This window comes from Mirounga leonina, unplaced genomic scaffold (assembly GCF_011800145.1).
Source record: "Mirounga leonina isolate KUSES-001 unplaced genomic scaffold, KU_Mleo_1.0 Mir_101799, whole genome shotgun sequence".
Classification (NCBI taxonomy): Eukaryota; Metazoa; Chordata; class Mammalia; order Carnivora; family Phocidae; genus Mirounga; species Mirounga leonina.
In genome coordinates this window covers 870201-885875 of record NW_023270210.1, presented here as the reverse complement: position 1 = coordinate 885875, position 15675 = coordinate 870201, and the positions used below count along the sequence as shown (strand labels likewise).

Genomic DNA, 15675 nt, shown 5'->3' with positions numbered 1-15675 from the left:
CCCAGCTCGGCCCGCACCCTGGGCCTAATGCGTGCGGACAGCGGGGAAGCCATCCCTTCCACTCCAGGCTTTACCCAGAAATCTCTGCGGGCCCAGAACGTTGCGAAAATGCCTTTAAGGCTCCTTGGGCTGCAGGTACCCTGTGATTTACATTGCTGTCTGCAATTCAGTGATGAAAGGCCTGATTGCATCCAAGAGCAAACTCCTTTTCCTTGTCTTGGGCCACATCTCCTACTGTTAATGCCACAGAAATTTTGAGGGATCGCGGAAGCAAAGGGAACCGACATTCCTTAGGAATCCTACAGCAGGATTCCTTACCATCCTAATACCTTGGTGCTGTTAAAGCAGCCGTGCTAATGAGAGAAGGGTTTCTGAACAAAACGAACATTTACTGGGTTTACAGGGCTCAAGCTGTCCCCATCCATAGACCTGATGGAAACCTGGCCTCCTTTACCCCAAGCTAGTAACCTCACAGTATTATCAGCAGTTTAGTACTCTATATAATCTTCTGTGGACCTTCGGGTAGCTCATAGCCAAAAGGAAAAAGTCCGAGGACCAGAGTTAGCAGCCACATCACCCAGCCTTTTCTCTGAGAAGAGGCTGACATCACATGATTGATGGCTCCCTTCCTCGCGATTACCCCAAAGGAACCGTAGAAAGCTGAGAGAGACAGAGCGAGAGCTATCAAAATGAAGAGTCTGATACTGGTGCGGAGATACATTAATTGAGCAATGGAATAGATTACAGACCACAGAAACATACCCCTACATGTGTAGAACTGTGGTATATGATACAGTTGGGATGTTAGGTAACTCAACAAAGACTTGCATTAAGTGTGGAAAAGGTTTACTTATATTGGAAGAGATAAAATGGGAACCCTCTTCCTGCCATATGCAAAAAACCCCCCGTCTATTCTAGATGGATTAAAAACTTAAACGTCAAAAACACACTTAAATGTCAAAAAGCTCTTGAAAGAAAACATCAGCAAAGAACTTTTACTTTGGGGAATAGAAAAAGATTTCTTAACAAAACAATGTCTATAAACCACTGACTCTGAAATGGAATGTTGATAAATTTGGCTTTAACATTAAGAACTTTTACTTATCAAAAGACAAAATCAAAAGCAAAAAAGACCACACGTGCTTTGGGAGAAAATATTTTGAGTATACGCAAATGACAAAGGATTCCTGTTATAAATATACAAAGGACTATAAATTACTAATTTTTTAAAAAGATTTTATTTATTTATTTGACAGAGAGAGACACAGCGAGAGAGGGAACACAAGCAGGGGGAGTGGGAGAGGGAGAAGCAGGCTTCCCACGGAGCAGAGAGCCCAGTGCGGGGCTTGATCCCAGGACCCTGGGACCATGACCTGAGCCGAAGGCAGACGCTGAACGACTGAGCCACCCAGGTGCCCTAAATTACTAATTTTTAAAAATCCAGTAGAGAACTGGGTAAAAAATATGAATAAACATATGAACAGATGTTCAACTTCATTAGTGACCAGGGAAATGCAAATCAAGACTACAATGAAATACTACTGTATACCCACTCAGTTATCAAAAATTAAAAAGACTTAAAATATCACGTGTTAGAGACAGTGTGAGTCCATATGAGTTCATGCATCTACCCTCTTAGCCAGCGATCCCACTCCTAGGTATATATATCTAAGAGAAATTCTTGAATATGCACAACAAGGAACATGTACAACAATGCTCATGAAAACGGTTTCATTCACAGGAAAAGCCTATGAACAACTCAAATGCCCATCAACTGTGGCATATTCACACAACGCAATGTGATTGAACTAAGAAGAAAACAAATTAGAAATACACAAATATATAAAGTACAGAAAAACCCCTCCTTCATCCCTTCCCACTCCCCAGAGGGAACAACCTTACCCACTTTGGACTATAACTTTCCAGACCTTCCTCTGTGCACATAGAATATATTCAGAACTTATATATATGAATAGTTGCCTTTTTTGTCTAGGTAGAGAAACCAGAGTATACATGGCCTTGCTTCTTCTGAGCCAAACCATTCTTCCTTTTTCCCACCTCCCCGTGAAGCAGGTGTCCTCTGAGGGCTAGCCCAAGACAAGATAAAATCACCCATTTAAAGTAAACAATTCAAGGATGCCTGGGTGGCTGTCGGTGAAGAGTCTGCCTTGGGCTCAGGTCATGATCCCGGAGTCCTGGGATCGAGTCCTCTCCCCGCTCCGCTCCAAACCCATCAGGCTCCCTGCTCAGTGGGAAGTCTGCTTCTCCCTCTTCCTCTGCCCATCTCCCCTGCTCATGCTCTTTCTCCCTCTATCTCTTTCTCTGACAAATAAAAATAAAATCTTTTTTTAAAAATGAACAATTCAGTGTTTTTTAGTATAATCACAGAGTTGTACAACCATCACCACTCTCATTCCAGGACATTGTCATCACCCCCAAATGAAGCCCTGTCCCCATTAGCAGTCACTCCACAGCCCCCCGGTACTTAGCCCCTGGCAACCACTCATCTATTTTCTGCAGGACTATTAATTGAGTCTACCACAAAGGGCTAAACAAAAATTCTCCGAGAATTTATAAGCATAGTTCGGCCCTTGCAGCTCACAGTAAAATTAAAAAAAAAAAAAAAAAAGTTACTACATACAAACAAGAAAACAAGGACCCATGGGTGAGATCCAGCAGAAACTACAGATAACCAAATTGGACCCAAACCTTCAGATATTTGAATTCAAGATTAGCTTAACGTTAGAAAATTTATTAATCCAGGGGCACCTGGGTGGCTCAGTCAGTTGGGCGTCTGACTCTTGATTTTGGCTCTGGTCATGATCTTGGGGTCATAAGGTTGAGCCCCCTCTGCTTGAGAGTCCCTCTCCTTCTGCCCCTCCCCGATCTCTCTCTCTAAATAAATAAAATCTTTTTTAAAAAAGAAAATTTCGGGGTACCTCCCAGGTGGCTCAGTCAGTTAAGTGTCTGCCTTCAGCTGTGGTCATGATCCCAGGGCCCTGGGATGGAGCCCTGCATCGGGCTCCCTGCTCAGTGGGGAGCCTGCTTCTCCCTCTGCTGCTCCCCCTGCTTGTGCTTTCTCTCTCTCTCTCAAGTAAATAAATAAAAAATCTTTAAAAAAAGAAAAAGAAAAACAAAAAAAGAAAATTTATTAATCCAAATTAACCACATTAACATATTAATGGGAAAATCCTGTTATCTCAGTAGATGAAAAATATTCGATTTTTTTTCCCAAAGATTTTATTTATTTATCTGAGAGAGAGAGAGAGAGAGAGAGAGTGAGCACAAGCAGGAGGGAGAGGGAGAAGCAGACTCCCTGCTGAGCAGAGTCTAACATGGGGCTCCATCCCAGGACCCTGAGATCATGACCTGAGCCGAAGGCAGAGGCTTCACCAACTGAGCCACCCAGGCGCCCCTGATAGATTTTTAAATACAGAAATCGATTGCATTTCTATATGCCAACAACACACAGAGAATATAATTTTAAAAGATACCATTCAGTGCAACGTCTAAAACAATCAAATACTTAGGAATAATTGTAACTCTATATACCGTATAGACAGAATTATAAAATTCTGTTGGAATCCACTAAAGAAGAGCTAAAAAATGGAGAGATAAGTGATGGTCATGGTTTGGAAGATTCAACCGGCCTATAGATTTAGTGGTACTGGCCATATTGGAGAAGCATCTTATCAAAATGGAAACTGAGACCAGTTAGAATGAAGGCAAACACTTTATCCAAACTGCTGCACTCAGAAGAACTTCAGACAGAGTGACTCCTTGAGCAAAATTTAGTTAAAGTTTTTCTTGAGGCATAGCTCAAGGTGGAGAAGTACTAGCCGAGTGAGTCAGCTGACTCAGAGAAGGGATGATCATACAGCCTTTTTCTGGGCGGCCGGTTCCAGTTCAGGGTGCTCATTGCTCAGAATCTGGGTTTGCTCCTTGGAATTTATTGCTTCTTGGAATTTATTGCAATTATCTGTTTTTCTCAATTCCTAGAACTGCCTTTAGGCACAGAAATTCAGGTCAAAGTTCATGAATGGAAAAGTATAGCTTCTCACAATACTAAAAAAATACAACTGGGGCTGCCTGGGTGGCTCAGTGAGTTGAGCGTCTGCCTTCGGCTCAGGTCATGATCCCGGGGTCCTGGGATCGAGCCCCACATCCCTCTGCCTGCTGCTCCCCCTGCTCATACTCGCTCTCTGTCAAATAAATGCATAAAATTAAAAAAAATTGGACTCTACCTCACACCATATAAAACTTAGTTTGGTAGCTTAAGGACTTAAAAGTGAAGGCAAAAGGATTTCTTAGAAGAAGGTGATTGCCAAATCTGACCACTTTAAAGTAAGTATGTCCCCTCTTCAAAATACATCTCATCAAGAGTGAAAATGCAGGGGCGCCTGGGTGGCTCAGTTGGTTAAGCGACTGCCTTCGGCTCAGGTCATGATCCTGGAGTCCCGGGATCGAGTCCCGCATCGGGCTCCCTGCTCAGCGGGCAGCCTGCTTCTCCCTCTCCCTCTGCCTGCTTGTGTTCTCTCTCTCAGTCTCTCTCTCTGTCAAATAAATAAATAAAATCTTTAAAAAAAAAAAAAGAGTGAAAATGCAATCCTCGAACTGGGAGAAGGTATTTTCCACATCAATAGCATTCAAAACAATGGTATACAGAATATGTAAAGAATTCCTACAGAAGAGTAAATGAAACTATAAATTAGCAAAGTGGGCAAAATTCATTAATAGGAATTTCATAGAAGAGAAAGACAAATGATCCATAAACACATGAAAAGGTCTTCGGTCTCATCAGTTATTAGGGAAATACAAAGTAAGAAAACAACAGGGTATAATTTCTCATGCACCGGACTGGCGAACTACAAAAGGACTGATGATGTTTCATGTTCTCAAGCGGGCGGGGCACTGGGAACCTACTGCTGGCAGGTGTGTAAATTGGTGCAATCACTGATCGTGGGGTGGGACGTGCACTTACCCTTAGACCCAGCAAGTCAATCATAGGGTATAGTCTGTAGGGAAACTCTCCTACGTGTGCACTGTGAGATGGGCAATAATGTTTATAGAAGCTTTATTGAGAAGAGAAAAGAAAAAACAAAACCCGGAAACAGTAGAAATGTCCTTCTACAGCTGGTCTAAATAAGTAGAGCTCTTTTCAAGTATCAACCTGGGAGAATCTCAGAACATACAGCAAGTAAACAAAGAAAACCACAGAAGAATACATACATATGATTGAGGTTTTATAAAGTTTAAAAAGAGGCAAGGCTATGCTGTTAGAAGACGGGGTTGCCTTAGGGGCAAGGAGGGGCTGGTGATGCTAAGGAGGAGGGGGCGACAGATTTGTTCACTTTGTCCACTTGTCCCCTGTTGGCCTCTAGAGCAGCCCCTGGTCTTTTGGTTTGATCTCACTCTCAGCAGCCTCTGTCGGTCTTAACTAAGTTCACCTTGGCCTGTGGTGTGGCCTGTGGCCGACAGCGCCCTAGATCCCATCTCAGTATCAATTAGAGTATCGCTTCTGTCTTTCTTTCTCTTTGCATTTTCCATGTAGCAAATTCCTACCTTCCAGCCTTTTGCCTCAGCTCAATAAATGGTGACTCCATCCCTTCACTTGCTCAGGCCACAAGCCTGGGAGGTACCCTTGCAGCCTTGCTCTCTCCCACACTCATCCAACTTAGATCCTGCCTGCAACTTGGCTGCTCCGCACCCTGGTCCAGGCGAAGTTGTCTCTCACCTGCCTAGTCTCCCGGCTTCTGTCTTTGCTCCCCTATATTCTCAACATGGCAGCTGAGATGACCCTATAAAAACATCTACCAAATTATCTCCCTTCTCTGCTCCAAACGTTCTGTTGGCTCCCTTATCACGCCCACCCAAATCCATTCATTGGCCCACTGGGACCTACTCGGCCCTCACTTACCCTGGTTGGTTTGTTGCCTTCTGCTCAGAACACCTCTTGGCTCAATGATCTGGATCCTCCCACGGGCACAGTGCTCCACGAGAGCCAGGATTACTGTCTGTGGGGTTACCTGCCGGGCTCGCAGTAGCTGTTCGGTAAGTGTCCACTGAATGCTTTCAACCCCAAAACAGCAAAGGGGAAAAGCAAATTGATAATTTGTAAAACTATTACCAGCATTACATTTATAATAGTATCATTTTATAATATATATTATAAGAGTAAACAAGTAGAAACACCCTAAGTAATTATTGGAAAAAGGGGTGGTTAAATGACTTACATCATATCCACTGCAAGGAATACCAGGCAACTGCTTATGATGATATAGACATATATTTACTGACATGGAAAGATAGCCATGATTTGTCATATAGTGAAAAAAACAGTAGGCTACAAAATAGCACGCACAGTGAAAGACTGTCCACGTGAACAAATTTCTGTGCCTGTGTGCACATCAGCATTTCTCAGTGTTTTAAAAGGCGAAAATAAATGCAAAGATAGTTTAAGATGGAAGACAATTTAATTTTAATTCATGGGTGCTTCCTCATTGTAAGCAAATAGCATACTCTGCCCAACTGAATCTTCTAGTACTTCATTGGACTGGTTCACCTACAAGAAAACTGGGAAAAGAAGAGAAATGGATGAACCTAAGTTTAAATTCCTATACAGTGGCCTGGTTTGCACAGTTACTTTGTAGTTACATTACATTTCCCAAGATATGATTTTAGACAACGTCTCCTTTTAATATGAACCACGTGATTTCATTCAGACAAAATGCTTTGATGACTTGAGAAAATAAGAGTATGAATGTTTCTAGCATCGTATGGTTGGGATTGGAGGTAGATGTAGAAGTATCGTTAGGTAGCTTTTCAGTTAAGTGTCTGACTCTTGGTTTCAGCTCAGGCCCTAATCTCATGGGTCGTGGGATCAAGCCCCACATTGGGCTCTGTGCTCAGAGTCTGCTTGAAGATTCTTTCTTTCCCTCTCCCTCTGCCCCTTCCCACTTACACTCTCTCTCTCAAATAAACAGACAAATCTTTTAAGAAAATAAAGTATTTGCTAAAAAACTAACTAAACAATACAAGTTGTTCTGAAAAGATTAGGAAGTGCAGTTAGATGAAAATCAATAAAACAACAATAGTAATAATAATTACAACCACAGGGGCGCCTGGGTGGCTCCATCGTTAAGCGTCTGCCTTCGGCTCAGGTCATGGTCCCAGGGTCCTGGGATCGAGCCCCGCATCGGGCTCCCCGATCCGCAGGAAGCCTGCTTCTCCCCCTCCCACTCCCCCTGCTAGTGTTCCTGCTCTCGCTCTCTCTCTTTGTCAAATAAATAAAATCTTTAAAAAAAAATAATTACAACCACCCATTTACCACCACAAGGACATAACCAATGTCTAATACTTTGGTTAGATCCTTAAAAGCTTTTTACCCTGTACATGTAGTTTTTTAAATTAATTTTTATTTTTTTTTTGTTTTTAAGTAGGCTCCATGATAGCAGAGCCCAACACCGGGCTTGAACTGACGACCCAGAGATCAAGACCCGGACTGTCATCAACAGTCTGGTGTTTAACTGACTGATGCTTAACCAGGTGCCCTTAGTTTCTAATAACAAATTAGTTTAAATTGTATATCCTCTGTTATAATCCGCTTTTTCCAACTTAAGATTTCTTGAATATGATTCCATGTAATTATCCTCTACAACAACATTTTGGTGCTTTCTTTAACCAGCCAATGGACATTTAAGTTGTTTCTATTTTTTCACTATTATAAACCATACTAAAAATTCCTTATACACGTTTCTTTGCATACTTGTTAGCACTGAGAGATGAACAAGGCTTCCGTGATGATTTCCTCAGGCAACGAAGCACTTAGTTTAAGGATAAGAGGCACAGAGAAACTCTTTCCAATCCTCACGGTGAAATGTATTTTTTTTTTAAGATTTTATTTATTTGAGAGACAGAGAAAGAGAAAGCACACTAATGACTGAGCCACCCAGGCGCCCTAGGGAAATGTATTTTTAAAAAATCAGTATTATTGGGGCACTGGGCTGGCTCAGTTGATGGAGAATGCGACTCCTGATCTTGGGGTTGTGAGTTCAAGCCCCACATTGGGGGTAGAGATCACTTAAAAATAAAATCTTTTTTAAAAACTCAGTATTATGTGCCCAGTATCAAGTGCCAATTTTTCCTGGGACTTCATGTGCCTTTATGACGATAGGCTCAAAGCTTCCTTTATTACGGCAACATTTAAAAAATTATACCTCGAAGTGTTCTTTTCCTGTTGTATTATTTTGGTCCTCTTCTACAAAGAAGTTAATTATGTGCCCCCTGCATCTATCAGTGTTTCTTTTCATATTAGTTTCACTGAAATATTTATTAATCACTAAATAAGGTTTTTTATATAAATTACTTATGTCTATTTAATGGTTCTGGCTTTTTAAATCCTGTCTTGCCTATCTCCTTTTATATTTCTTCATCAAAGTCTTCTTTTGTTTTGCTGTATCTTGCCTTCCCTCTTGCCGTCACTGTCCTCACTGGTATTTCTTTCACGAGCCAGCTTGCTTGTTCCCAGCCAGGCCTTAATGGTTTTTCTCTTCAGGTTGAGGCATCTACTTCAAAGAAGGAAGTATTTCTTCTGGCATGTTGCCTGCTTTATCTCCACAGAAGTCCTTCTGAATATGTATGTTGAACCAATACCTCAGATGCTTCCGATGCAGCTGGCTTGCTGGCCAGAGTTTGAGTAACGATGACTCAGGAGATGGAGAATCAGATATATCTTGACTTGAGTCCTGGTTTCTTTCATTGGGAAATGCAGCCTTTCTCTGTTTCATTTTTCCTTCCATATGTGGAATACAGCCACCCTGTAGGGCACACGGAAATATGCCACTCAGGATCCCCCTTGAGAAGAGCCTTATTTCTCTAGCTGCTGAGAGTGTTGTCAACACAGAGCCTCTATAAAATTTCAGCCACTTCAGGGGCACCTGGGTGGCTCAGTCAGTTAAGCCTCTGACTCTTGATTTCGGCTCAAGTCATGATCTCAGGGTCCTGAGATCGAGCCCCTGCATCGGGCTCTGTGCTGGGCGTGGAGCCTGCTTGAGATTCTCTCTCTCCCTTTGCCCCCCATCCCTTGTTCTTTCAAAAAAAAAAAAAAAGTTTTAGCCATTTTAGGCTAATGTGGGACAACTCTGATGGGGTCAATGGAGGCTTTTTTGGGCTTGCAAAGCAGTTTGACTTCTCCCTTCCTCCCCCCACACTCCACAGGTGTTGATCCCTGATAATACCCTGAACACAGAACTCCTGTCTGTCCGCTTCCACGACAACTGACTTGTGGCACAATTTTATCATGAGATGAAAATCCCATTTATCACTGTATCCAGCTCAAAGTCCAAAGTACCTGGGTGATGCTTGGTTCTCTCAAATCTGGGTGCAGCTCCTCTTGGTTTGAGTAACTTATTAAGTAAAACAAGTTATCTGCTCCTGATCTCCACACCCCAAATACAACGATGGAGCAGGAAGAGTATAACCACCATAAACATTCCCATTTGGAAAAAGGAATAATGGGAGACACACAGCAGTGTGATTAGGCCTGATCTGCTTTTATAGGAGAAGCTCTGTGGCCCACTGCCCACCTTCTCGGAGGTTCTTCCTGTCCATTATTCTCTGTGGCTGTGACTGAAGCAAGTGTTGGGGAGCATGCCATCCTAGGAAACTTCAAAGCCTGTGTCCTTCTCATGGAAGATCAGAGGTCCAAATACTGTTTTAAGGCTCACACAACAGACAGCTCATTTCATTCTGGCTCACAGTTTCTTCAGCAATAAGGTTCTCTCAAAAACTTAGCTGACATCTGTTTGGCTCCAATCAGTTCTATGTGTCAGTAACCATGTCCAAGGTAGTTTCCTAGACAGGGTTCCTGATCCTGTGATCATTTCAGATTACCAGGAGTCTTAGGTGGCGATGCCACACCCTTACCTGATCTTTGCCCTCAGTCACTTTATTAGATTGTGCAGTTTGAACAATCCTTTAGCATGCTCTCATAGGTTCTCCCACTTGGACTCCGTCTCCCACCATAGCATTGACCTACCAGACAATTATTCAGTTGTCTTATTTCTCTGCCTCACTAGCAACTAGGACAGAGACAGGCAAGTAGTCATCTTCTGGTAAATTCTGATTGGATTAATAAAAAATAAGGTTTTTCTACCTATATTTATTTTGTTAACTATTTCAGAGATCTCTTTGACTTCATGTGGTTTATATAGATAAATATTGTGGCAAATTTTGAATTTGAATTTTGAATTTGTGACACTTGAAAACATAGTTAATTGTATATTTTCCATGTATAATTCCTAAACCAAAAGGAAAGATAATTAATGAAGTTAGTAAGAAAAAAAATCAGTTGGAAATGCTGGTTATTCAATGCTACCTGTAAGTTGCTGGTAATGGATGGAGTGGGTTGGATAAAACAAGAATTACCTTCCTTAAAACTTTCCCGTAATTATAGATGTATAGGCTGGTGGGGAACTTGATTGTTCTTCCTCCCCCTCAGGTCTCCCTCCCTCTCCTCACCCCACAGCAGCTTACGTGAGGCAGCAGAGGGTCCCCACTAGGACTATGGCGAGAAGAAAAGCAAAAATAGCTGCTGGAGGTATGGAGCTCTTGATGAGATCCCACAAGTAATCTCTGAAGTTGCTGAGCCAGAACCTGTGGTTTTCTGCAGAAAAAGCACAGATGTTCAATGAGGAGAGATCAAGTACATGAGAGGGCTGGGATGTGAACCCTGGTTCAAGTTCAAATTAGTGTCCCAGATATCATGCTCTTATAGTTGCCCAGAGCCCATATTCTTTTTTTAAAAATATTTATTTATTTGACAGGGAGAGAGCACATGCACATAAGCAGGGGCAGCAGCAGAGGGAGATGGGGATGCAGGCTCCCCGCTGAGCAAGGAGCCCGATGTGGGGCTCGATCCCAGGACCCTGGGATCATGACCTGAGCCAAAGGCAGACGCCTCACCAACTGAGCCACCCAGGCGCCCCCAGAGCCCATATTCTTAACTACTTTGCTGTGATGCCTCTAAGACTTTCAAGGAATATACATTAAAAAAAAAGGTACCCATAGATGAATATCATCTGTGCCTCCTTGTACGTCAAACAGAAATAATAATCTCCGTCCCAGATATCTCAAGGGTTGTTTTGAGGTCATAGTGAAAAGATCTGAGCACTATATGTGTGCATGTCAGCAGCTGGGCTTTGAGAACAAGTCTTCCCTAACCCCTCCCCCCAGACAACTTTAATTATCCCTTTGTCCTCGGGGAGCCTTTGTCATATTTCACAGAAGATTGGCATCTAGGGGTTTGGCTGCCCATCTGTGAACTCCTAATCCATGTCATTCTGCAAAGGGCTTGGTGCATAGTCGGTGGGTTAGTGCCTGTTGATCTAAATTGACCAAATCAGAATAGTTTGCTTTACTGTGAACACTATTTTTCTTCTCTTTTTTTAAAAGATTTATTTATTGGGGGACCTGGGTTGCTCAGTAGGTTAAGCGTCTGCCTTTGGCTCAGGTCATGATCCCAGGTCCTGGGATCGAGCCCCCACATAGGGCTCCCTGCTCAGCGGGGAGCCTGCTTCTTCCCCTCCCTCTGCTGCTCCCTCTGCTTGTGTTCTCTCTGTCAAATAAATAAATAAAATCTTTGAAAAAATAAAGATTTATTTATTTATTTGAGAGAGAGTGAGAGACAGCATAAGCGGGGGGTTGGGGGCAGAGGGAGAAGGAGAGAGAGAATCCTAAGCAGACTCCCCGCCAAGCAGAGCCCAGTGCGGGGCTTGATCTCAGGACCCTGAGATCAGGACCCGAGCCAAAATCAAGAGTCAGCCGCTTAACTGACTGAGCCACCCAGGTGCCCCTGTGAACACTATTTTTCAATACAAAATCAGCTTTTCCTGACCTGAGACATGAGTCTTATGTCTCACAAAGATAATAGGAACATTGATCCTAACAGCAAACACACCCCTTGAGTGTGGTTTCGATCCTGCTTTGTCTTGTATTCCAAAGGCAGATAAAGGTAATGTAGAGGAAGCTGCAGTCTCCAACGAGAGGCAACTCATGGAACACAGCAGAAATCCAATGTTCAGCAGCTTCTGGGGCTCCATGGATTCTCCTTAAGGCCACTCAGCTGTACTCCTAGCTTGTTTGGCCAAAGAGAGATGTCCTTTTACTTGGCTCTTTCCAAAGCAGCTTTGTCTGCAAAGTTAGAAAATGGTGGGGTTTTGTTTTTGTTTTTTAGAGAGAGTGACCAGCGGGGGAGGGACAGCGGGAGAGGGAGAGAGAGAGGATCTCCAGCAGACTCTGCACTGAGCATGGAGCCCAACGCAGGGCTCGATCCCAGGACCCTGGGATCATGACCTGAGCCAAAGGCAGACACTTAACCGACTGAGCCACCCAGGCACCCCAATAAATTGTTTTTGAAAGAATGAATGGATAGCAAATTTTGTTTATTGCCTGAGCCAACAGTTCTTCCCATCCCTTATTCACTTACTGGAGGAACTAGAAAAGCTGAAGCCTGCCTTTCCCAGCCATCCTTGCAGCTAACAATGGTTGGGTAACATAGTCTGGACAATGAGGACTAACAGAAATCTGTTGGGTAGATTCTGGGAAGACTTTCTCCTGTCTTGATAAAAGAGATGGTGCTACCATTTTCCCTTGGTATGAGAAAAAATAACCCCTATTTGAGCCATTCTAATTTGGACTTTTTTTTTTTTTTAAGATTTTATTTATTTAGGGGCGCCTGGGTAGCTCAGTCGGTTAAGCGTCTGCCTTTGGCTCAGGTCATGATCCCAGGGTCCTGGGATCGAGCCCTGCATTGGGCTCACCCGAGCAGGGTGAGGGGCAGAGGGAGAAGCAGGCTCTCCACCGAGCAAGGAGCCCGACACGGGGCTTGATCCCGGGACTCCGGGATCATCACCTGAGCTGAACGCAGACGCTTTACCGACTGAGCCACCCAGGTGTCCCCTAATCTGGACTTTCTATTACTTAAGACATTTATAACTAATACATTCATCTATTGTTTGATAGGGCTTAAAGAGACCCATGTCGGGTGGGAAGCCATTTACCTGAAAATTGACTTAGTGACAAAGGATCCGAAGAAGCCAGTGAATTAGGCTTCAGTCTAATAGAACTAGTTTGCAGAAGACGCTGGTCAGAGTCTTCTCCTAAGGTCTCTAAAATTCCAAATAGAACTCTACCATCCCTTGTGATATCATCTACGCATATGACCCTCCCCCCACCTCTCTCCGACAGCTAAACATAGAGGCATCTTTTTCTGTCTATGTACAAACATCTGTATTTCCTTTTAGGCTTGAAGAATTCTCAGATATTTTATTTGCCACATGGTATCTACTATACTTTACAATAGTGTACACATGGGACTTTAAATAATGATAAAACTGGCATTTCATATTAGTGGAGAAAAGAGAGCTGGTTTAATATGATCAGCTATTCATTTGGGTGCACTGAAGGAAAGGCCCTACACACAAAAATAAATTCTAGATGGATCAAGGACTAAACAAAAATAAAATCATATACATATTGGAATAAAATATGGGTGAATGTTTTTATAATCTTGGTGAGGAAAAAGCTACTTTAAGCATGTTATAAAATCCCAAACCATATTTGAAAGTACTGATGATAAATTTATTGCATAAAAAATGTAAAGCTTTCATAAAACAAAATATTGTAAAGAAATATAAATGACGAATGACAAATTAGGTAATACATTTCATATCATATATGACAAATAGGTTAATATTCTCAACATACAAAGAACTCTTACAAATTAATATTTTTAAAGATTTATTTATTTTAGAGAGAGACAGAGACAGAGAGCGCGAGCATGCAGGTGAGTGAGGGGAGGGGCAGAGAGAGAGAATCTCAAGCAGACTCCCTGCCGAGTGCAGAGCTCGACCTAGGGCTCAGTCCCACGACCCCTGAGACCATGATCTGAGCGGAAACCAAGAGCTGGATGTTCAACCGACTGAGCCACCCAGCGCCCCATCATATAAGTTAATTTTTAAGAAAAGATGATCCCCTCCATGGAAGAACCAGCATAAATGATCTATTAGAGTTCTATCAGAAAAACAATGGATAAATTGTGATATATACCAAATGACATAATAGTATACAGCAATTAAAATGAGCAACTAAAGGGGAGCCTGGGTGGCTCAGTCGGTGAAGCGTCTGCCTTCGGCTCACATCATGATCCCGGGGTCCTGGGATTGAGCCTCCACATCGGGCTCCCTGCTCGGCGGGAAGCCTGCTTCTCCCTTTCCCACTCCCCCTGCTTGTGTTCCCTCTCTCGCTGTGTGTGTGTGTGTCTCTCTCTGTCAGATAAACAAATAAAATCTTTAAAAAGAAACGAGCCACTAGGAAACATATGCAAGAGAGCTGGTTTCCAGTTTAGAGCTGTTACGGATGGTGCTCCCCTGTCTCATGGCTCACATGGCAATTCTACTCCTAGGTCATTACCCAAGAGAATTATCATAGGGCATCCACATGCCCAACTTTGGTAGATAATGCCAGGCTGTTTTCCAGAATGATTATACCACAGCAGAAGAGAGTTCCACCAGCTCCACATCCATTTGTCAATTGTACATATGCTACAAATATCTTCTCCCGCTCTGTGAATGAACAGAAGATCTGAATCTAAATGTAGTCAAATTTATCCATCTTTTCCTTCATGGTTAGTGGTTTTGGGGATGCTGTTTAAGAAACCTGTCCATGACCCTCCTAGAAGTTTTATTGTTTGTTGTTCAGAGAGCTTTAATTACCTTAAAACTGATTTTATTTTTGTATAGTGTGAGGAAGGGGTCAAATTTCTTTTTTTAAAAAAATAGCTTTCTCTTTTTTTTAAGTTTATTTATTTCCTTATTTTTAGTAATCACTACCTCCAAGGTGGGGCTCGAACTCATGACTCCGGGATCAAGAGTCACATGCTCTACTGACTGAGCCAGCTAGGTGCCCCAAATTTCAATTTTTCATATGGATTTCTGATTGACCCTGTACCACTGTTCTGGAGAGCTTTTTTGTCATGAATCAAGTGTCAATACCACGTTGTCTTAATTACTGTGACTTTATTTTTTTTTTTAAGATTTTATTTATTTATTTGACAGAGAGTGAGAGAGAGAAAGCACAAGCGGGGGAAGCGGCAGAGGGAGAGGGAGAAGCAGGCTCCCCACTGAGCAGGGAGCCCAATGCGGGACTCGATCCCAGGACCCTGGGATCGTGACCTGAGCCAAAGGCAGACACTTAACTGACTGAGCCACACAGGCGCCCCAATGACTATAGCTTTAAAATAAATGTTGCTGGGGCACTTGGCTGGCTCAGTCAGGAAAACATGTGATTCTTGATCTCAGAGTTGTGAGTTTGAGCCCCATTTGGTTATAGAGATTACTTAAAAATAAATAAAAAATCTTAAAAAATAAAATAAATGTTGCTTTCTGATATTGGGAATATTTTGGCTATTCTTGGCCTTTTACATGTCCACATGCTTGATTCCACAATGAGAAAATGCAGGAAGTTAGATTGAGATTGGTTGAATCTGTAGATCTGTCTGTGAAGAACGGAAATCTTTGTAACATTGAGTCTTCTAAACCCAATTATTTAGGTCTTTTAAGATACCCCTCAATAAAATTTTATAAATAGTCCCAGTCTTGGTTTGCAATATGGATGAAA

The 15675-nt window shown here is 42.6% G+C and overlaps 1 protein-coding gene across 1 annotated transcript; it reads right to left on the bottom strand.

The window, feature by feature from the left end:
* Positions 1 to 496: 496 nt before the first annotated feature.
* On the bottom strand, positions 497 to 12098 carry SMIM9 (small integral membrane protein 9). Its single transcript, XM_035010287.1, has 4 exons — positions 11957 to 12098; positions 10534 to 10663; positions 5918 to 6069; positions 497 to 660 (listed from the first exon to the last, which is right to left on the bottom strand). Exons 1-4 carry the CDS (start codon positions 12096 to 12098, stop codon positions 497 to 499), a joined length of 588 nt encoding a protein of 195 aa, XP_034866178.1.
* Positions 12099 to 15675: the final 3577 nt, after the last annotated feature.

What these genes read in the sequence shown, in the direction of transcription:
- SMIM9 (XM_035010287.1), bottom strand. Translation starts at nt 12,098, where the DNA reads ATGGAGCCCCAGAAGCTGCTGAACATTGGATTTCTGCTGTGTTCCATG. An exon ending in GGGACCCTCTGCTGCCTCAC is followed by an intron (nt 6,070 to 10,533) that starts GTAAGCTGCTGT and finishes TGGGGTTGAAAG; the next exon opens with CATTCAGTGGACACTTACCG. An exon ending in AAGGCAACAAACCAACCAGG is followed by an intron (nt 661 to 5,917) that starts GTAAGTGAGGGC and finishes TGTCTCTCTCAG; the next exon opens with CTTTCTACGGTTCCTTTGGG.